Source organism: Balaenoptera acutorostrata, chromosome 3 (assembly GCF_949987535.1).
Source record: "Balaenoptera acutorostrata chromosome 3, mBalAcu1.1, whole genome shotgun sequence".
Taxonomy (NCBI): domain Eukaryota; kingdom Metazoa; phylum Chordata; class Mammalia; order Artiodactyla; family Balaenopteridae; genus Balaenoptera; species Balaenoptera acutorostrata.
This window is the reverse complement of record NC_080066.1, coordinates 153,559,685-153,582,880: the sequence shown is the minus strand read 5'-3', so window position 1 is coordinate 153,582,880 and position 23,196 is coordinate 153,559,685. Positions and strand designations below refer to the sequence as shown.

Here is a 23,196-nt window from a genome sequence, read left to right as displayed (position 1 = left end):
TTTTAGGTGTATTTTTCTGTTACTCTTGAGTATCTCTTTGTCTGGATTGGCAATAATTCCTCCATATTCCTCAGTATTAAAGTATGGCAAATTATATGTGACGAATTAGAGAAAAAATGTTTGTAATTTACTCCAGATGGATAAGTTTATGTGAGCTAGTAAAAGTTTATTATACTTTATATATAAATGTATAAACTGTATATAATATCTATATTAAAATAATAATACTTAATTATACATGTTCAGAAAGACCAAATAGGGTTCTGTAAGCCAGGAATTCTCTGTAGCTTCTCTGTTTTAGAAACTGCTAGTGGAATTATTCCTACAGAGGGTCTTCTCCCTTTCCCTCAATTCTTAAAATACCCCTCCCAATTTAGAACCCCCCCACAGGACTTGCTTTTTTGACCCATCACATCTATGCAAAACCCCACTCCAGCAGGTAAAGGCCATTTTCTCCATTCCTTTTACTTGCAGTTGAATCTTTTCCATAAAGCTTCTTTTTTTTTTTTAATTTTTAATTTTATTTTTAGTTTTGGCTGCATTGGGTCTTCGTTGCTGCGCGCAGCCTTTCTCTATTTGTGGCGAGAGGGGGCTACTCTTGGTTGCAGTGCATGGGCTTCTCATGGTGGCTTCTCTTGTTGCGGAGCACAGGCTCTAGGCACGCGGGCTTCAGTAGTTGCGGCACACAGGCTCAGTAGTTGTGGCTTGTGGGCTCTAGAGCGCAGGCTCAGTAGTTGTGGCACACGGGCTTAGTTGCTCCGCGGCATGTGGGATCTTCCCGGACCAGGGCTCGAACCCGTGTCCCCTGCATTGGCAGGCAGGTTCTTAACCACTGCACCACCAAGGAAGCCCCATAAAGCTTCTTTTTAAGAGTCAACCTGAAGTGATTTACACATTGACTATCTGGCCTCTTATTTACCCTCTACCTCCATTCCCCCAAAAAACAGTTAATAAATTACGTCAGTGAATCTGTAGTTTATAAAGTAGTGGTTCCCAACATTTAAGTGTAAATACTTTAACATCAAAAATGTCTTATTTCTTACTGATATTTTAGAGAACATAAATAATGAATGAATTCAGCAAAATGTGTAAGTGAATGTAAATTTAATTGTCTCAACAGTATATATGTTAAATGGTTGTACATGTTCTACAAATTATTAGCTATTCAGTCTGCTACAATGGTATCTCATATAGCATGAGCCCCATGAATAATATGAATTTTTCTAGTACCACATTTAAAAAGTAAAAAAAAAACAGTTGAAATTTATTTTCTTTTATTTTTTTAATAATTTTTTTTGGAGTATGGTTGATTTACAATATTGTGTTTTTCTGCTGTACAACAAAGTTAATCAGTTATGCCTGTACATATATCCATTCTTTTTTAGCTTCTATTCCCATATAGGTCATTACAGAGTATTGAGTAGAGTTCCCTGTGCTATACAGTAGGTTCTCATTAGTTATATATTGATATTTTATATATAGTAGTGTATACATGTCAATCCCAATCTCCCAATTTATCCCTTTCCCCCTTGGTAACCATAAGTTTGTTTTCTACATCTGTGACTCTATTTCCGTTTTGTAAATAGGTTCATTTGTACCTTTTTTTTTTTAGATTCCACATATAAGCGATATCATATGATATTTATCTTTCTCTGTCTGACTTACTTCACTCAGTATGACAATCTCAGGACTTCCCTGGTGGTCCAGTGGGTAAGACTGTGCTCCCAATGCAGGGGGCCTGGGTTCGATCCCTGGTCAGGGAACTAGATCCCACATGCATGCTGCAACTAAGAGTCCACATGCCGCAACTAAGACCTGGCGTGGCCTAAATAAATAAATAAATATTTTTTAAAGTATGACAATCTCTAGGTCCATCCATGTCACTGCAAATGGCATTATTTCGTTCTTTTTGATGGCTGAGTAATATTCCATTGTATATATGGTACCACATCTTCTTCATCCATTCATCTGTTGATGGACATTTAGGTTGCTTCCATGTCCTGGTTATTGTAAATATTGTGAAATTAATTTTAATAATACATTAAGTTTAATATATCCAAAATAGAATGTCAACAATGTCAATATAAAAATGTAAAAATGACTGAGCTATCTAACAGTCTTTGTTCCATATAAATTCTTTGAAATCTGGTGTGCATTTTACAGCTACAACACATCTTACTTAAGACTAGCCACAATTCAAGTGCTCAGTAGTTTCGTGTAGCTAGTGGCTACCACATTGGACAGTGAAGCTATAGACTTTGCTAAGTACTTTGGTAGTTTCTTTAATATTACCAGTAACTCTATGGCCCCTGGAAATCATCCATTCACAAGTGAGAACTTCTGCTATATAGCATCCTAACTATTTACTTGTTAAAATATAAAACGGAAATACTGTTTTTTACCAGAAGCACTTTAAAATCAGTTATACCTTTAAAATGGTGAGTATTTCTGGACTTATGAATATTCAAAAGTCAGATATTTAGTTTCGTTTATATCTAGTACAATGAAGTGCTGAACTTGAGTTTCTGTTTTGTATTCTCTAAGATGGAACAGGACATTTGTTAAGCTTTTTATCTATGCATTATAACTAGAACATAATATCAGGCTAAACAAGTTATAGAAAACTGTCTAGTTCTGTATTGCAAAGATGCCAGAAAAGTGAATTTTTAAGCTTTGGCTGAAACCTACTCAGCCTCTCTGAATGAAAGTCAGCACTTCTAGCTATAAGTAATTGTTTTTTCCATTCAACTCAAAAATCATTTATTGATCATCTGTTCTATTTAATGTGCTGAACTAAACTCTGGAGTAGACCCAGATAAATAAGCAATACCTATCCTCACTCAAAGTGCCTTCTAATTAATAGGAGGAGGTAGATGGAATGTCCTCTCTCCAGCATGATCTCCCTACTTTCTTTAGCCACCACTGACTTAACATTTTGGACATTCCTCCAGGAAGCCTTCACTAACCCAGCTAGTTTGGCTTGGAAGGGCGCCCCTCCTAAATGCCTTTCTAGAAGATTGTACTTTCCTTATAATAGCACTTATATACCGTTGTAATTGCCTGTTTATTTGTCTGTTATATGGATTGTAAGCTCCAGGAGAGTAGGAACCATGTTTATTTCGTTCTCTTGTAACCCAGCACCTGGCACAAGTTGGTACTCAGTGTTTGTTGGATGAATGACTTGCAAGTTGAAAACTATCTGTACAATATAAGAACCCCGGAATGAAACCAACAAAAATTTTAACAGGGGTTATCAGTCAGTCTGTCTTGCATTTTGGTTTTAAAAATGTTAGATATGTATGAAATAATAACGACCTGATATTCTTTCAACAAATAATTTTTAGGCCTATAATATCAAGCACTTTCTAGGCACTGATGATACATAGTTGTGAACAAGAGGGCAAAATCCAGGCTCTCATGGAGCTTATATTCCAATGAATGGAGATAATCAATAAAGTAAACAAATAAGACATCAATTTTATAGATAAACATTGTGAAGAAAATAAGGAGTGATGTGATCTGGTGGGAGAGCTGTGTTACTTTGCATCAGATTGGCTGTGAAAAAGAGATAGACGTTTAGTTAAATACAAGCACAGCGTACGTAGATCATCATGAAGTCTGGTACAATAATAGAAAAAATGGATCCAGATCAAGGAGGACAGAAGTCCCTTGTACCCTCCTATTCAGACCCAAAGTGGAAGGTTATGCAGAGTGTAGGATATCATACTTTAAAAGGAACATTGATGAACTCTAGAAAGGTCAGGGGAATGTGAGCTCATTAGCTCTCATGCCCTTCACCCCATTCTACCAATTCTCTTCCTCCTGTATTTGCTGTCACTATCCACCTAAAAACCTAGATGTGAGTCTCCCGGATTCAGATTTGCCTCACCAACCATATCCTAACTGAGCACAAAGTTCTAAATGTTCCTCAGATGGATTTCTTAAATCTGGGCCCCTTTTCCACTCTCAGTGATAGTACCTCAGTGCTTGTCTCCCGGCCTCCAGTCTTTGTCTTCCATATTGTCATGAGAGTTCTTTGTAAAGTATAGCTTTGGTCTATGTAAGGTGATCATATTGGTTTTTGTCTGTGCTGGGCACATGAGCAAAAGAAGACTTACTAATTATGCAGGGGGGGGGCAGGTATAAATTGGGACATCCCCCAGCAAATCAGGACATATAGTCACACAAATCATATACTCCCCTGCTTAAAAATCTCCAATATTTTCCATTGCCCACAGGAAAAGCCAAATTCTCTAAATAAACGTTTGAGGCCTTGTCTTCTGCTTCTACCCCACATATGCCATGGCCTCCGGCCACACTACCTTCTCTTAGCCCCCAAACATCCTGCTCTCTGAAAGAGGGCTGGAGCCATGTTGCTGGGTTTGACTCCCAGCTCCCCTCACTACCTATGTAACACAGAGCAGGTTACTTAACCCTTCTCTCTCAGTTCCTTCTGTAGAATGGGAATACTATGAGGATTAAATGGGATTATACATAGAAAACCTTTATTTTTTTTAAATATTTATTTATTTAGGCTGGGTCCGGGTCTTAGTTGCAGCACGTGGGATCTTTGTTGCAGCATGTTTTAGTTGTGGCATGCTGGATCTTTTTTAGTTGCAGCACGTGGGCTTCTTAGTTGCAGCATGCATGTGGCATCTAGTTCCCCCACCAGGGATTGAACCCAAGCCCCCTGCATTGTGAGCGGGGAGTTTTACCCACTGGACCACCAGGGAAGTCCCAAGAAAACCTTTAGCATAGTGCCAGGAACATAACAATAAATGTTAGTTGTTATCTCTGTAGGACATATTCCCACAATTTTACGATTAAAAAGTAACCTTGGGGCTTCCCTGGTGGCGCAGTGGTTAAGAATCCGCCTGCCAATGCAGGGGACACGGGTTCAAGCCCTGGTCCAGGAAGATCCCACATGCCTCGGAGCAACTAAGCCCGTGCGCCACAACTACTGAGACTGCGCTCTAGAGCCCGCGAGCCACAACTACTGAGCCTGCATGCCACAACTACTGAAGCCCATGCGCCTAGAGCCTGTGCTCTGCACACAACAAGAGAAGCCACTGTAATGAGAAGCCTGTGCAACGCAACGAAGAGTAGCCCCCGCTCACCGCAACTAGAGAAAGCCCTGCGCACAGCAACGAAAACCCAATGCAGCCAAAATAAATTAATTAAAAAAAAAAAAAGTAACCTTGGAGATGTAAAGTTGCCCAAGGTCGCATAACTGATGGAACATGTTTTTCCACTGTATTGCAATTCTTTTAGTGACTTGAGGGCAGGGAGCACCTTTGCAGATTCCCCACCTCCAAATACAGTATCTGGCACTTAGTGCTCAAAGAATGTTGCATGAGGTCAGTTGGTCAAAGATTTGGAAAGACACGTGGAAGGAGAATGTGAAATCTGGAAAGAATGTCAGGGGAGTTGACAAAATATTCTTGAAGTTATGTGGAAGATGGAGGGACCCAGCGTAGTCCTGGGTAGTTCTGGAAGAAACAACTGGGTCCACTGATTGAGATGACAGGAGGCAAGTATTTCCGCTGGGGGGGGGGGGAAGGTATAAATTGAGGGGAAAAGGTATAAATTGCTTACTAAACAAAGAGCACTGTGCGATGTTGGAAGGGACTGTTTCCCCCGTCACTGCCCTTGAGATAGGCCTGGCGCCCATCTGAGACTGGATGACCTCTGGACATCGAAACTGTCTGAGCCTAGAGTCTGTCATACAGAGTGAAGTCAGAAAGAGAAAAACAAATACCAAATACCATATGCTAATGCATATATATGGAATGTAAAAAAAAAAAATGGTACTGATGAAACTAGTGGCAGGGCAGGAATAAAGACGTAGACGTAGAGAATGGACTTGAGGACGTAGGAGGAGGGTAAGTAGCATGGACATACATACACAACCAAATGTAAAATAGATAGCTAGTGGGAAGCAGCTGCATAGCACAGGGAGGTCAGTTGGGTGCTTTGCGACGATCTAGAGGTGGGGGATAGGGAGGGTGGGAGGGAGGATCAAGAGGGAGGGGACCTGGGGATGTATGTGTGCATGTGGCTGATTCACTTTGTTGTGCGACAGAGGCTAGCGCAGTATTGTGAAGCAGTTATACTCCAATGAAGATCTATTAAAAAAAAACAAAACTGTCTGGGGACCTGGCCAGCAATCAGGGGAGGGGTCTGCAGACCCGTCGATGACGCCCTTGCCCCCGCCAGAGCCACTGGACTCCACGCGGTCTCCACCAGGCGCCGCCAACCCCGCCCGAGGCCTCGCTTTCCCAGCCGGCCTGGAGGAAAAGCAGCCTTGCCGCCATGCTAAACGAGCGACCAGCGAAAGCGGAGGAAGCCCCGCCGGGCCGGAAGCACCCAGAACTGCTTCCGGGTCAAGGGGGAAGGAGCCACCATGGACCCTGGCTGGGTGGCGGGGTGGCTGGGCTGACGGAGCCGTGGGCTGGCGTCTGAAGCGGGAGAGGCGCAGCGCCGTCAGCGCCGCCCGGGACACGCAGGCGGGTCCCGCGGCCGCCGCCATGTCGGTGCTGGGCGAGTACGAGCGACACTGCGATTCCCTCAACTCGGACTTTGGGAGCGAGTCCGTGGGTGGCGGGGACTCGGGCCCGGGGCCCAGCGCTGGTCCGGGGCCCCGAGCCGGCGGCGGCGCGGCGGAGCAGGAGGAGCTGCATTACATCCCCATCCGCATCCTGGGCCGCGGCGCCTTCGGGGAGGCCACGCTGTACCGCCGCACCGAGGTAGCGGCCCCCGGCTCCGGCCGCCCCCGCCCCGCCTGCGCGGCCCTGCTCTCCCTGCTCGTCGTCCTCGCTTAGTGTTAGGGCGCCGCAGGGTATTTGTCTCGGGGTCTTCATCACTCGTTCAACTCTCCTGCACTAGGAGTTCGTTAGAGCATTGGTTTTACTGACTGGTCGTTTTTGTTTAAATCAGGCAACTGAGCAAGTCATTGAACCTTCTCTGAGCCTTAGTTTCCCCATCTGTAAATTGGAGTTAGTGATAGCTACGTACCTTAAACGTAATATTTATTTTTTAAGGTTATTTTGAGAATCGAACAAAGATACTTTGCAAACTGTAAATTAAAGTAGTTTATGAATGTGAGGTATTGTCAAAACTTCCTTCCTGTTGTGCTGTACAGCTCTCCAAGGTCGAGGTGGAGAGGAGGGGATAGCTTCAAAATTCCCACATCCGTGGCAGCTCCCCTGCCTTTGCCATATCTTTATGTTCAGATATGAACACTCAGTTGGAGATTTTTCTTGAAGATCATGGGGAAGATTGTAACGTGTTAGTTTCTTCAGTGATTATCCAGCAGCGTTTATGCGTGGGAAATACTTTTTTATTTTGGTATATTCTAAGCCATTAGTTCTTAACTTTGGGAGGGCTAAGGACTCCTTTGAGAATCTAATGTAAACATGCCCTCGCCCCAGTCCACTACTGCACACATACAAGTCCTTTGAAGAGATTCGTGGATTACTGACCCTCAAGTTCAGAATGTATACTGATTAAAACCCTATACTGGGGAGTCTACTTCCAAAAACTAATCATAACAGGGTTTGATCACTAAAGTCTTAAAACTAGTTTTAGAATAGGTAAGCATCAATGAGAACTTGCTGGGGTTGCTGAAGGTGATTGATCTATCAGTGATCTATCTGTCTGCAGTTCTGGTGTGTGTTCCAAGGTACTTTTAAGGCTAAAAGATGGAGGAGGAGAGAGGTGGTTGCAAGATTAATGTATAATGTTAGAGTTACTGTTAGTATTCTGTTTTCTTATTTGTACTCAAAATATGGGAATGAGGAGATGAGCTTTGGTATTCCTATTTTATAGTTAAAGAAACTAAGATAGTATATTTAAGGACTTGCCCGCTTAAATTAGAAGTAAATCCTGGGCTAGAATGGCGTTTCACATCTCCTTGTGCATGCCTTTCCATTATTATCATGTTGAACTTGATTACCAAGGTTGTTTTAAGTTTGATTGCACTTTCCCTAAAATTGCACAGTATTATCCCTAACACCAAATGTTTATTACATCTGTGAATTTACAGGGGTATAATTAGAAGCAGCCCTTTCCCTCAAGAAGCGTGTATTTCATTGGGAAGACATGTTAGTCTTGTTAGTGACAAATAGCATTTAAGTTGTATGTGTATATAAGGGGAAAAGAATGGACAAATATTTTAGTGTATGAGCTCTGAAAATTAAGGAAATGCCCAGTAGAAGGTTCATTGATCTTCCCCCAAAGTTTCAAAGGCCTAACGAAGCCATTCTAAAGGATAGGGAGGGTTATTTAGGTGGGGGTGCTCGCGGGCTGGGGAGCAGTATCTGTAAATAGAGATATTATAAAACGGAGTGAATATTGGGAGCCACAGGTAAGTCTTCATGAATAGAGGAAAACATGATAACATAAAAGTGACAGTAGAAACAGAGTTGCAGAATGGGACAGGGTGAGGAAACTGAACTCAGAGCCCTTAGACCTGGCTTATTCTTATCCAGAAAGGATAAATGAAAATCACTAGAGAAATCTAAATTTATAAAATTGGAGGCAATTTTAACATTTCTATTTTACAAGAAACTGTGGTCAGCCATAGGTAACCATTTTCCTGTTCTCTTTCTCCAATGCAATCCTCATCATGACTAGCAGTCTTTCATAATGTCCCTCAATAGAATCTTTGAGACCTACCTCCATCCCATATTTTTTACCTGGAATTGACATCGTGTAAATTAAGTGTAGAAACAATGTAACAGCATCTTAATGCTTTCCCAGGCCTGCAGTAAATTATGTTGCTTGGTTGTATGCAGAACCTTTTAAAGTCTGTTCATGTTTAATGGAAAAAAAGGAGTCAGTCTAGGAAGTTTTCTTTCTAGGCTTACAGATCTGGGTGTGGATTCATTCTCTGCCAGGCGCGAGGAAAACATGATAGCTCTATTACTGTGTTACAGGATGACTCATTGGTCGTGTGGAAGGAAGTTGATTTGACCCGACTGTCTGAGAAGGAACGTCGTGATGCCTTGAATGAGATTGTTATTCTGGCGCTGCTGCAGCATGACAACATTATTGCCTACTACAATCACTTCATGGACAACACCACCCTGCTGATTGAGCTGGAATATTGTAATGGTAAGGTAGAATTCAGTGGGACTTCCTCCAGTGAGACATTCTTGTGCTTATACTTACCTTAAGGGGGAGAGAAAAAGAAGATACATATACAAAGAATAAGAACTTTAAATGGATTTCTAGAGTTTAAGAGAATTAGTTCAGGCCCTGGAGAGTTTTGAAATGATCTACAAAATGAGGGGAGGGATTTTTCCCCTGCATACTCAAATTCTCCTTTGTGATGATAATTCCATCTTCAAATTACTTGTTCAGTTGAATTTTACATTCATTTTTCAAGGTTTTTTTCCTTATGAAATGACATTAGTCAGGCATTAGAGACATAGCATGGTTTGACACTTGATATAATATATAATGAAATGACTTGATATATAATGAAATCTTGTAGGTAATATTTATTTATATTGACTTCAGCTAAAGCCATCCTATTGAAAAGTGGTTCAAAGATCATAGCTGACTGAAAATGAAAATGATTTCTTTGAACCCTTTTGCTTGTAAAATAGCAGTATAGCCTGTTTGTTAAGAAAATAGACCCTGAACCCATATCCTAAGCTTCACTACTTTTTAGCTCTGTTATCTTGCATGAGCAACTTAACCTCTCTGTGCCTCAGCCTCCTTATCTTAAGTGAGCTTGTTGATAAGCAATAGTTACCTCCTAGGGTTGTTGTATGAAATGAATATGTAAAGCTCCTAGCATAGTACTTGATATGTAGCAAATTTTTGATAAATACTGTACAAGCTATTATCCTTATTACGTAAGAGAACCCCCAAAGCCCTTTCCTGAGCTAGCTGCATGCTAAAGAGGTCCCAGCATATTCTTGACTTAAATCTCTTAAGAGAAAGCTCCTAGACTTTTAACTTTCTTACTGGATTCTTGTGTACCATGATTGTTCCTTTGTTCAACCCTAAATGTATGAGATTATATTAGAAATTTTTGAAGTAGCAGAAGCCTCAAGTAGCTAACTTCCTTTGTGGTTAGGAGGAACTAGAACGAATGGTGTATTTATTGAAACTCTGAGTTACTAAATTGCAAGGGGAAAAAAGTTGTGAAACTGAACCAGGACTACAGTGTAAGTTACAGCTGCAGGTAGGAAATAAAATGAACCATCATCATTTGCAGTCTGTATTACTTGATAATGAAAGGGAGAAGCAAATTCAGACTTACTCTGCAGGAAGGAGTTAGTAAAGGGAGTAATGATTGGAAACAATCTAGAGTCTACCCTAAATTTTGGGAAACCTTTTCAGCGTGAAGTGGAAAGAAAAAGAAGTTGATGATATATACCTATATATACAAAACATCACATCACAGCTGTAACCCAAATGTTCTAATAGTCACACTGAGAGAGTTGTTACCAAAATATTGCAGATTCCCTTAAAAGGAGTTTTGGAAAAGAAAATCATCTGATTTTGAAGACTTTCAAAGTAATTTTATAAATTAGGGTACTATAGAAAGTGTCTTTACTCTCATCGTTTCTAAAAATGCTGTACTTCCCGTTTTCGTATTGAGTCTCTTCTGTTAGGGAGGGGAATCTCTGAAGAATATTTCAGATATAGTCCTTGACAGATGGGAAGAATTTTGTACCCATATACCCAAGAGCTGAGAAAGAAGAAGGGGAATCTTTGAAGAGGAAGCAGAATCCTTCACTTACTGTGGCACCTGTTAAAACCCTAGGAGCGTTGATCTCTATTAAGCAATTCAAACCTGTTTCTTGTTTATTGCAGGAGGGAACCTATATGACAAAATCCTTCGTCAGAAGGACAAGTTGTTTGAGGAAGAGGTAATTCATATTTCTGTGGAAAGAAGCTAGAATTGTAATGTTGTGATTCTTGCATTCTAGTTCTGTATTTACTCTTACAACAATGAAGAGTGTTTTTTTCCTTTTATTCAGACTCCTTCCAGGCTCTGATTGATATTCATGAGAAGGGAAACCTCTAACAAGGAAGCTGTCTATAGCTGCTTCCTAAATGGTTTACCTCCACATCATGATTCTCTATGAGCTTTCTTTCCTGGTTCTATTACTGCGTACTGGTATGCCCAGTTTTCTATACCTTTGCATTCTTCCTGGATTTCTTTCCACAAGTCTGCTTCATCATACTATATAACAATATTGGAACTATTTTATAATGATCTGCTTTTTTTTTTTTTTTTTAAACCCCTACCACTTTTCTTTGCCTACTCAACCTACAAGCAAGAAATGTCAAGTCATGTTGAATCATAACCTCTGGTTGCAGCTTCATTTGTTTTGTGTGTTCGAGTGTGTGTGTTTATTTATATGGGTTTTTTGGTTTGTTTCCAGTCCAAGTATAATTTATTTTTTCTCTGCAGATGGTGGTATGGTACCTATTTCAGATTGTTTCAGCAGTGAGCTGTATCCATAAAGCTGGAATCCTTCATAGGTAATGAGTGAAAGAATGTGGGATGTATTCCTTTCCACCAATCCAACCCTCACCTTGGGTACCTCCCATCAGCACGATTATTTTCTTGATTAAGCAGTCAAGGCTTTTCCGTTGATATAATTTAGGAAGGAAACAGTGAGTAATGAGGGGCGTTATCTTCACTTCCTAAAGTTAAACTGTTTGTGATCTAGGAAGAACCTCCTCAATAACTAAGTACTGCTCAGTCATCTCTTTAAGAAGTATTTTAGAGGTGAGTTCATTAATTCATCAGTAAAGCCTAGAAAGCCACTATAAAAGTGGTATTAGATTGGTTGGAACTCATAGTAAATGTTTTCTCTGAGCAATAAAATGGGCAATTGTTTTTAATTTTATAATTAAGTCTTTTAATTTAAGTAAAAAGGGCTTCCCTGGTGGCTCAGCGGTTAAGAATCCGCCTGCCAATGCTGGGGACACGGGTTCAAGCCGTGGTCCGGGAAGATCCCACATGCCACGGAGCAACTAAGCCCGTGTGCCACAACTACTGAGCCTGCACTCTGGAGCCCATGAGCCACAACTGCTGAGCCCACGTGCCACAACTACTGAAGCCCATGCGCCTAGAGCCCGTGCTTCGCAACAAGAGAAGCCACCGCAATGAGAAGCCCGCACACCGCAACATAGAGTAGCCCTTGCTCACCACAACTAGAGAAAGCTCGCATGCAGCAACGAAGACACAATGCAGCCAAAAATAAATAAGTAAATAAATAATTTAAGTAAAAAACTTATTCATTTTGTACAATTAATTATGCAGTTTTACCAGAGCTTTGGCCAGGGGAAACGGCTTTCTATTCACTTCTAGCTATAGGAGAGAACCATTATAAGAACATTTCCACGTCATTATACCCTGCTTAAGTGAGTCATGGATCATTGTTAGAGATTAATGTTAATATACTAGCATTTCCCTTTTTATTGGTTTGTCCATTCAGTTACCATATATTTCTTGATAGCTGCCAAGTGGCTACAGTTGTGTATTGTTACTTTCCTTTTGACAAAGAATATTGTTCTGTTTTTTTCACATCTTTCAGTAAAGGAAGCCAGAGTATGAACTAGACACAGTTTATTTGTGTTACTTATGGTCAGTTCATGTTTAGAAAGATAGACAGTGATTTTATTTAGGTGACCTACATAGCCTAATCATTTTGCTGCTGGGATGTGCTATCTCTTCTGTTCTCTTGCCTTAACAAATTTGAAACTTTGGCACCAACCAAGTGTTAAAATTGCCTTGATAATCACTTATTTCAAGGCACAAGTGTTAATTGAAGAGGCAGTACACCTTATAGGAATTATGATTACCTAGGGCACCATTTTTTTTTTTTTTTGGTCTGACCCTCTCAACTTTTCCTAACGACTTCAGTGTTTTGGGGGACATGCCTGTGCTGCAAAGCCATGGAGGATGAAGTTAATTCTCTGCCTCCACTCCCCCAAGTCCCCTTCTCAATGTTAAAATGTATGAGAAAGTGATGACCACTCTTTGGAATCCCGTAACAGCCTGAGCAGTGGTAACACACTCTTTTTATTTTGTACTAATTTTGGGCGGGAAGGGGGATGAGATAAAATAGTTGAGTATATGGGTTTAATATACAGCATCTTTTTTTTTCAGAGATATAAAGACATTAAATATTTTTCTGACCAAAGCAAACCTGATAAAACTTGGAGATTATGGCCTAGCAAAGAAACTTAATTCTGAGTATTCCATGGCTGAGACAGTAAGTATGTGTTATCCTTGACTTGGTTGGTTTTGTTTTGTTTTGTTTTTTGGTGGCGCTGCGCGGCAAGTGGGATCTTAAGCAAAGTCCTAACCACTGGACCGCCAGAGAATTCCCCCCCGACGTAGCTTTTTTCTTTTCCTTTCCTGCACTGTGAGATATAACTATACCCCCTAAATTTTGCACACTTTTCTCAATATTTTTGCAAGTTCTCCATACTTATAAAGCAAGTCTTCAGTAGTCTTTTTCCTGGACCCACTAACAGTCATTTACATGCTCAGGTGTTTTTTCAAGAGCCATTGTCCACATAACAGCTCTGACATCATTGCCCTTTCCAACACTGACTAGAGACTTTTCTAAAAGCAATAAAATACTTTACCATTTTTTCCAGCCTAGGATCTTTAGTAGATTTCACTTTATCTCTCATTTAATGTTTGTTCTTAGGGTGTTAGACATCTCTTGTGTTTCCTTTGAGTTTTTTCTGGTTCAGAAACCCTATATTACAAATAAAGGCTGATGCCCAGAGAACAATCTCATCTTTAATATGATACACAGTCTGAACCGCAGAGCTCCCTTCTTACCTGATCCTATGAAAGACCATTTGTAAAGAGTAGACATAAGCTGATCTTTAAAGACAGTGATCTGATCCTTCTAGGACTTACAAAACCCAATTATTACTCTTCTGGTTTCACAATGCTTTGTCTTTAAAAGAACTTGAAAATGTAAATTAATAAAATTAATTTTGTCCTGATGATTATTTTTGATAATGTTGAGATGTGCCTGCAAGCAATCTAGAAACATCCAAGGATACTGATAGCCAAGGCTGGGAGTCGGCTTCAGGGACTCAGTTTGCTTGTATGACGGTGCCATATTGAGTTTCTGAGGAAGTAGTCGTGTTGTTGCGTGGAGTTTTCTCGTCAAGAGTAATCCGATAAGGGGCTTCCCTGGTGGCGCAGTGGTTGAGAATCTGCCTGCTAATGCAGGGGACACGGGTTCGAGCCCTGGTCTGGGAAGATCCCACATGCCACGGAGCAGCTGGGCCCGTGAGCCACAACTACTGAGCCTGCACGTCTGGAGCCTGTGCCCCGCAACGGGAGGGGCCGCGATAGTGAAAGGCCCGCGCACCGCGATGAAGAGCGGTCCCCGCACCGCGATGAAGAGTGGCCCCCACTTGCCGTAACCAGAGAAAGCCCTCGCACGAACCGAAGACCCAACACAGCCAAAAATAAATAAATAAATAAATAAAGTAGCTAAAAAAAAAAAAAAAAAAAGAGTAATCCGATAAAACCAAGATTTAACTTTTTTAAGCCAGTTAAATGCAAAGAAGGAACGATATGAAAATGTATAAATGCCATGTAAGCCATCTGAAAAACCGCTTTGCCTTGCTGATGAAAGATGGCAATCAGTTTTATTAGAATTTCCAGGGTACTCATTGTCTCTCATCTTGGGAGAGGCTGACCTCCATTCAGGGCATTTTTTTTCCTTCCAACACATTCTTGAACTCAGAAGGTCTTTTTAAATTTGGAAGAAATTCACTAGCTGTGTTAGTATTACAAATGTTAAATTGAGCCATTTACAAAGTTTCACTACTATGCATTTCAGTTAGAACTTTTAACCCGTTTATTCAATTATCATCTCCCCACTACCAGTTTTTTTTTTTCCATTAGTGAACTTTTACCAAGTATGCTTTTTACAAAATCTGTGAAGTCTTCAGTGGGTCTTGAATGCCTGAATCCTCTGTGATCCAGGAATCACAGAGCTTTTCTGTCTCCCAAATTACCATAGGCCTTTACCACAGAGATTGTCCCTTTATAATTGGCCCAAGAGATCTGATATGAATAAGATTTCTCCTCATAGTGGCATCATCTCATAAAAACCATTTTGGGATATGCTGATGAATGTTTTGTAATGGTTATCACTAGTTCTAGGAAATTTAATTTAGTTGTTGAAATATTAATATAGTTACCTCAGAAAAGAAGTCATTTTTTGATTGCTTTCTTTGTTGTTCAGCTTGTGGGAACTCCATATTACATGTCTCCAGAGCTCTGCCAAGGAGTTAAATACAATTTCAAGTCTGATATCTGGGCAGTGGGCTGTGTCATTTTTGAACTGCTTACGCTAAAGAGAACGTTTGATGCTACAGTAAGTTGATGTATTATCCCTGCATTGTCCTTGCAAGTGGTACAGCTTGGTTGAGAGAATCAACTTTATCTGTGAGCTTCTGATTTCTTGAACAGAAATCAGCTGTAGGAAAAATAACCAGTATTCAGGCACTGGCTTAGTAGTGTATTACTAAAATTCTATAGACAAGATTTATTTCCAACTTGAATTCCCCACTAAAATAATCATAATCAAGTAGTTTGAGCACGGTCCTCTAATCCGTTGACTGTAATTTTAAAACTGGCTCTAGGATCGACTGTGTGATGCAGCAATTTAGATAAGCCATTTCATTTCTTACGCTTCAGCTACATCGTTTTATAAAAGCTAAGGCAAGTTATATAATACTCATTAAAGTGTTTTGATCTTTTTTATGAAAAATTACACCCTGACTCTTACTAAAGATTGCTACTGTTTTATAAACAACAAATCCCTTTAAGTCTCTTCTTAAGTAAAGCCCAGTATCAAGCAGTGCTTCTCAAACTTTAATATACATTGGAAATCACCTGGGCATCTTGTTAAAATGCAGACTCTGTTTTAGTGTATCTGGAGCGAGGCCTGAGATTCTGCATTTCTGACAGACTCCCAGATGATGCTGACGCTACTCGTCCATGGATCACAATCTGAGTAGCACAAGTGGATTCACATCCAATATCCTCTGCAAGCCAGATGTGAGAACTTAGGCAAATCACTTCATCTCTTTCATCCTCTATTTCATTAGCTATAACAAGGGAAAAAAATACATATTCCTCTCATAGAGATGCTCTGCTAATGGATACGAAAATGCAAATGTAAGATAATGCAGAATTCTTTGGCCTTTTATGAGACCTGTTTATTTTTCTAAGTCCTGAAGTTTATTCTGATCTATCATCTAGTTCTCTTAAATAACATAGTGGAAGGAAAATGAGTTTTGGAGTCAGATAGACTTTGGTTGAAATTATGGCTCCATTTTTTACTATCCGTGTAGTCTTGGGCAAGTTACTTTACGTCTCTGAATTGGTAATGATAACCTTGCATGTTGTTTGCAAGGGTTAAAAAACATATGTGCAACTTATGTTTCTATTGGTCTCAGTAAAGGTGTGGTGGCACTGTTATAATAATTTCTTATCATTATGAACTTATTATTCATTGCCTTGTCTGTTACAGCAGAGTATCACCTGTATAACCATTATTAGGATATATAAATTAGGAGGCAAATTAGTTCGCAAAGGACATACTTAAAGCCAAGAAGCATAGCTAACCTTGCTTTCCTTTTTCTTAGGATTCAGTTGAAGGGTCAGATTATAATATACTCTGAGTATTATTCTATTGGTCACATAGTCATACCCCATGTTGGCCAGTTGGCTTCATTATCTGACAGCAGTAGTGCATCCCTAACCATTTCTTGCTGATGTATACCAACAGTTGTAAAAAGAAGTAAGACCCAATTCGGAACTATTGCCATTTCTTTATATGATAGTCACAGACATCTCAAAGCCCCTACTAGTAGATTATAATGTCATCTTTATATAACCAAGGACAATACAATAATCATTTTCTCATAGAACCCACTCAACTTGTGTGTGAAGATTGTACAAGGAATCCGGGCCATGGAAGTTGATTCTAGCCAGTACTCTTTGGAACTGATCCAAATGGTCCATGCATGCCTTGACCAGGTAAGCGTGACTTAACATTGATTTCAGTTCAGTGCTTTCCCTTCCAGCCTCAGTGTTTGGAGTATGGCATAGATGAACCTGCACAAAACCACGTCCACTTCCCCAGGGTAGGATGTATTTGTGGCTATATCCGGGAGAATAGGCATTGGCAGTTCATGATAGTTGTGTGCTTCAGCCAACAAATTCTTCCTTTACTAATTTGCGAAATGAATTTACCATCTAAATTGTGCTCCATTTTTTATGATCAAGATTAATTTTTTTAAATTGATTTTATAAAATAATAGAGGTAATTTAGAATTCCTAATGTGCAGAATGTATACAGTTCTAAATGTCACAGTTGCCTTGCAGTGCAGTTCTAGGTCAGTATTATTCAAAGGTGGTCCAGGAGCCACAGGCATTAGAATCACCAGGGGATGGGGGATTTTTACAAGAAGAAAATGAAGATTCCTGGGCCCCACTCCAGACTGACTGGATCAGAATCTCTGTGGATAAAGCCCAGAAATCTTTATTTGTAACAGGTACTCCAGGAGATTCTTATGTACTATGTATACTGAAATTTGAGAACCACTGCCCTAACAGTTAAAACAAGTGAGGAAGGTGCATTCTCATTCACATATAAGTGTTGATGATAGTGAGCATGAAGCATGGAATGTGACATAAGAAATAGGTTTTTTGAAACAGAAGGATGACATACAGTGATCTTTGAATAACAAACCTACAGCCTTCTAAGAGGAAGTAAATGTGTCTTTAGATCCCATTTTGCCCATTCCATTTATTTATTTATTTATTTATTTAAATATTTATTTATTTATCTAAATATTTATTTATTTATTTATTTTGGCTGCACCAGGTCTTCATTGTGACGTACGGGATCTTCACTGCGGCATGTGGGCTTAGTTGGGGCACATGTACTCTTAGTTGCGGCATGCACACTTCTTAGTTGTAGCATGCATGCAGGATCTAATTCCCCAACCAGGGATCAAACCCAGTCCCCTGCATTGGGAGCATGGAGTCTTACCCACTGGACCACCAGGACGTCCCTTGCGCATTCCCTTTAAGTTAAAACTAACCCACTGATACTTTTTAGGATCCTGAGCAGAGACCCACTGCAGATGAACTTCTGGATCGCCCCCTTCTCAGGAAACGCAGAAGGTAAAGAACAAAGAAGTTGCTACATTTTCTTTCTGTAGATGGCTGACTGACTATTAGAAGCCTGACCAGAGTACTACAAAGAGAGGGTGGTGTTTCCTGACTTTGCCACTCTGCTGCTATTTTCTTCCAACATCTCTGCTTTCATTGCTTGATGTAGTTCCTGACTTTTCACCTCCTTAACCTGTGCTACTTTGTTCTAAATTGATACTGATGAGACCCTAGAGCCCTTCACTCCTCCCCATCTTCTGTGAGTTCTAATCTAGAGTTTGGGCACTAGACTGTAGTAATTAAGAGAGGAGGGCTCTGGACTCAGACATCCTTATGTTTGTATCTGAGTTGTGTCATTATCTTTGTCAAGTTATTTAACGTCTCTGTCCCTTAGTTTTCTCTATAAAGTAAGGTAGGGTGAGGATTAAAGGAGGTAATGCATATAAAGTGCTCAGCCCAGGGCCTGGCACAAGGTGCTCAACAATTGTTGGATAGTAGTGTGGGTTTGGACCAGGCCTTTGCTTTTTAGTGCATTTGTTTAGATGGTAGATTGCAATTGGATGGGTCCTCTTCAGATACCTTTTGCCCGTTTCCTGTAGTCGAGGTTGATTGATTCCTGACAGGTTATTTCCTGAGGTTTATTTAGTGTTAAAGGTCTCTAGAGGTAGGAAGAAGGTCCTTTATCCCTCACTTTTTGTAGGAGGCTTCAAACCCTAACTCAAAGGAAGAGGTGTTCTTCATCCTTCTTAAATGCTCTAGTCTCTGTTTCATCCTATTATACTATTTTTGCCTAACAACCCTTCTTCCTCCTCTACCAGTTCTTTGTTTTTGAGTCTTCCCAATATTCAAACATGTACTGTGTTCTTTTTCAAGTGTTGCCCTTAGATGCATTAAGTGTATACCTAATTCCATAATCTCTGCTGTTTGGTCAGTAACCTTTATTCTGTTGTATTAAATTAATCTTTTCTGGTTCTCCAGTTGATCTCCAGCCAGTGTTTTAGTGCATAGAATTATGTATAATACTCCAGATGCATCACTGTAACCTTCCATTTATGTTCTATTCGTATTCAGGCAATATCACCCTCTAGGGCTGGTTAAGCATATTCTAATTCTTTATCTGGCTTATTTTCCAACAATATAATCACTGTTTAAATCTCTTATTTAAATATTTCCATTGATAATGCAATTTTTATTGAGAGAGTTGGAGATTTACATGTAGTACTTTGTTAGAACTTTGTTCTTTGATGGAAAAACAGAAGACAAAGAGCTTTCCAGATAAAGCACAGACACAGGGAATTGTGGAAGTATTCAGGAAGCACTAAGTCCTGTTTGGCTAGAGGTTCTAGACCTGGCGTTCTCAATAGCAACACCTCAGGAACTTTAAAGAAAATGCTGGTTCTTAAGCACCACCCCAGGTCTTCAGCTATAATTGATTTAGGCAGAATGAGAACCCTGAGTTAGAACATGGGAGTGGATACAGGGAAGGAAGGCTGGAAAGGTAGGCAAAGAATGTTGAATGCCAGATGAAGGAATCTGTGCTTTATTCAAGGAATAGTACGGAAGTGTTGGATATTTATGAGAGGGCAGTTCATGTGATGAGAGATGCGCCTTGGGAAGAGTTATTTAGCAGTACTAATATCAGCGTTAAATCAGTATAGGACTGATTAAAGTGGATTAAAACTGTGGTGAGACCAATTAGGTGCTACCACAGCCCAGTTGGGAAGTAAAGCTGCCCAGAACCAAGGTGGTGAGACTGGGAAGGAGACGTGAGTAAAAGGGCATTGTATAAGTAGAATCTATAAAACTTGAATATTGAAGAAAGGAAGACAGCTGAGTCCAAAACCACTGAAGTTTTAAACCTAGTTCACTGGGAGAATAGAGGGTGCCCGCTATAGAATTAGGAGAGTCAGAAAGAAAAGCTGTATTGGAAAAAGATAATGAGCTGAGCTTTAGAGATGTTGAGTTTAGGGAGTCAGTGAGCAGACTAAAGGAAGATGTCAGCAGGTTCCTAAAATGAGCATCAGAGGTTCTCAAGGCTCTCTGGTCCGGCCTGGAACATTCCTCAGAGACAGAAAACAAATGGCCCCAGACTACTGGCCCCCTTGTATTTAATGAATTGTCTAATGCTAGGCCTATAGAACTGTTTCAGTTGTATCGAAGTATTTTCCTAAAAGTATTGTAACATTGTGGGAGGCATATGGTTTATAGAAGATTAAGTCTGTGAAAGGTTTTAAAGAGACACTAGTGCAATATAGGAACCTATTATTTCTCTCATGTATCTTTGCTTTTCTTTTGGTAGAGAGATGGAGGAAAAAGTCACACTGCTTAATGCACCTACAAAGAGACCAAGGTAATGCTCAAGAGACTCTTGAAAAGTAATATATCTTAAATTACCACCAGGGGGTCTTTCTTTCTTGGGTCTGGACATTGTTTGATCCCAGTAAGAAGCCTTTGGCATCCTTTCAGAAGGCAACATCTGCTTAAATGTCAAATAGTCATGTCAGAGAAAAAGAAAGCTATAATTTTACCCTCATGCTAAAGTGGACATCATTATCATGATGAATGTTGAAAAGTTGAAAAGTGTAGGTGTTATGGATCAGACTGCTATCTGATCTGGCTGAGCTGTGATGAAGCCTTAAGGCAGGAATTGCAAAGCCTGCTATGATAGAGGGTTGAAATAAGTTGTCGAGAAAGAACATACTTTCTCATACCATAATTGGCAGTTCTCAGGGAAAAGACTGGAAGCATTTTTCTTTGATATAATTTTTATGTTAAATGTTCCTTTGTTCTGGGGGTTGTCGGCAGGTCAAGCACTGTGACTGAAGCACCCATTGCTGTGGTAACATCCCGAACCAGTGAAGTCTATGTTTGGGGTGGTGGGAAATCCACTCCCCAGAAACTGGATGTCATCAAGAGTGGCTGTAGTGCCCGGCAGGTGTGTGCAGGGAATACCCACTTTGCTGTGGTCACAGTGGAGAAGGAACTATACACCTGGGTGGTAAGTGAAAGCTACGTACTTTAGAACAGTGACGTGCGCCTCATTGTTTACTGGGCCCAGGATGTCTAAGAATTTTGTTGGTTGAACATGTGCTGCAGAAGTGGCAGCATGGGATGATGGGATGTAAGCTCTTTTGAGAGTAGGGGTTTTGTCTGTTTAATTCACTGATGTATCCCCAATGCCTGGTACATGTTAAGTCGCTTATAAATGTTTTTTGAATGAATGAATGAAAGAGAGAGAAAGAAGGAGAGAAAGAATTAAAAGGCTTGGACTCAGGAGATTGGATTCTCATTTACCACTGGGTGATTTCAGAAGGTCACTTAATTACTCTGTTCTATTACCATGCATTTCAGAGCAACTCATACCTGTGAAATAGCTTTGTAAGCAAATGAAGCAGTGTACCATGTCAGGAAAATTCTAAGATCTCCGTCAGTGATTGAAGGTGGAATATCTTGAGTAGAATTTTCCTTTGTTCACCTCTAGATTCCATCCTCTCTCTCACTTCGAAAAAACTGCCTCTATTTGTTGTCTCTTTTCTTATCTCCCACTCATTCCTCATTCACCTACAGTGCAGCTTCTATCCCTCCACTCAATTGAAACTACTCTTGACAAAATGACCTATAAATTGTGAAAATAAAACAGATAGGTACACTTGAGTCCTTGCTTGATCTCCTGTAGTATTTGACATAGTTGGTCACTCCCTCCTTCTTGAAGCCTGGTCTTCCCTTGGCTTCCGCAAGAGCATGTTCTCTTGACTTTGCTCCTGTCTCTTCCGCTGTGCCTTCTCAGGCTCACTTCAGGCTGCTTTTTCTTTACCCGACCTTGTCTTAACCTTAGGTTCTCGGTTCTTCCCACTCTTCCTCCTTCCTGCTCTTCCTCCTTCCTGAGGGAGCTCATTTTTTCCAGTAGTTTCAGATAACTTCTCCATGAGGACAGGCGTTATCCCCAGCGTGTGACAGAGTAGACACTCAACTATTGGATTGAGAGAAAGAATGAGTGATTTGGCCTCTGTTATAGAGTTTTAACTTGCTGTTATTTCCTAAAATCCTCTCACTTAAAGAACTAGTTTCTGGGGGGCTGCCAGAGGTGGATTGAAATTAGTGCCTTTAAAAACATTTGTGTAAGGACTTACAGTTGAGTTATTGAATGGGAAGAATTACTTATGTCTTTAAAACTGTTGAAAAGTCATGTAGGACTATTCTCAGTGCTTTATAGCAGCGTCTTTGATGTAACCAGATTCCTTATGATGGTTACGTATTTCAGGGAAACTGTGACCAAAATTTGTAAAACTTTTATAAGGATTTCCAAGAGGCTGTACTCCTGTAAAAAAACAATCAAATTAGACTGCATAAAGAATTTTTTCATCATCACCCATAATTAAATAGACAGTTCACCTTAGACTTGAAGAAGAAAGACAAAATTGAGAATGGGTCCTTTTAAGGCCCGATGGATATCAGTCTGGATACTTTAAAAATCTTTATCTGTTGGCAGGGGTTTTTTACTATCTACCATTAAAAGGTTTAATCCTCTTACCTTTTTTTTTTTCCCGTTTCTATATTTCCAACTGATTTTTTTCCTACTGTTTTTCTTAATAAGAAGTGATGTTAAAGACTAGATTAAAGATTTGGCGTGAAAAGTTTAAAACTTCACAAGACCTATTTATTTCACAGAACATGCAAGGGGGTACTAAACTCCATGGTCAGCTGGGCCATGGAGACAAAGCCTCCTACCGACAGCCAAAGCACGTGGAAAAGTTGCAAGGCAAAGCTATCCATCAGGTGTCATGTGGCGATGATTTCACTGTCTGTGTAACAGGTAAGCCAGCAGCAGAAAGCACCCAGGTGCATTTAATGTGGGGTATTTTACTTAATTCTATGCAGTTTTAGTTGGGATTTTACAACAAAAGACAGTATCCAAAGAACCAAAGACAGTGAGCAAATATTATACACATTAATAACAACATGCCCAACTTGCTATAGTATTAGAGTAGTGATGAGCA

General features: G+C 40.1%; 1 protein-coding gene across 2 annotated transcripts in view; it reads left to right on the top strand.

Moving 5' to 3' along the window:
- The first annotated feature begins 6,389 nt into the window (after positions 1-6,389).
- NEK9 (NIMA related kinase 9) overlaps positions 6,390-23,196 on the top strand; it is a 36,367-nt gene continuing 19,560 nt past the window's right edge. For both annotated transcript variants that reach the window (XM_057542384.1, XM_028167053.2), the window contains exons 1-11: positions 6,390-6,746; positions 8,937-9,114; positions 10,831-10,886; positions 11,435-11,505; positions 13,142-13,247; positions 15,258-15,389; positions 16,949-17,059; positions 18,147-18,211; positions 20,499-20,549; positions 21,005-21,197; positions 22,868-23,012. In XM_057542384.1, coding sequence (XP_057398367.1) covers positions 6,528-6,746; positions 8,937-9,114; positions 10,831-10,886; positions 11,435-11,505; positions 13,142-13,247; positions 15,258-15,389; positions 16,949-17,059; positions 18,147-18,211; positions 20,499-20,549; positions 21,005-21,197; positions 22,868-23,012 — 1,327 coding nt within the window. In that variant the 5' untranslated portion in view covers positions 6,390-6,527. The remainder of the gene's footprint in view (positions 6,747-8,936; positions 9,115-10,830; positions 10,887-11,434; positions 11,506-13,141; positions 13,248-15,257; positions 15,390-16,948; positions 17,060-18,146; positions 18,212-20,498; positions 20,550-21,004; positions 21,198-22,867; positions 23,013-23,196) is intronic.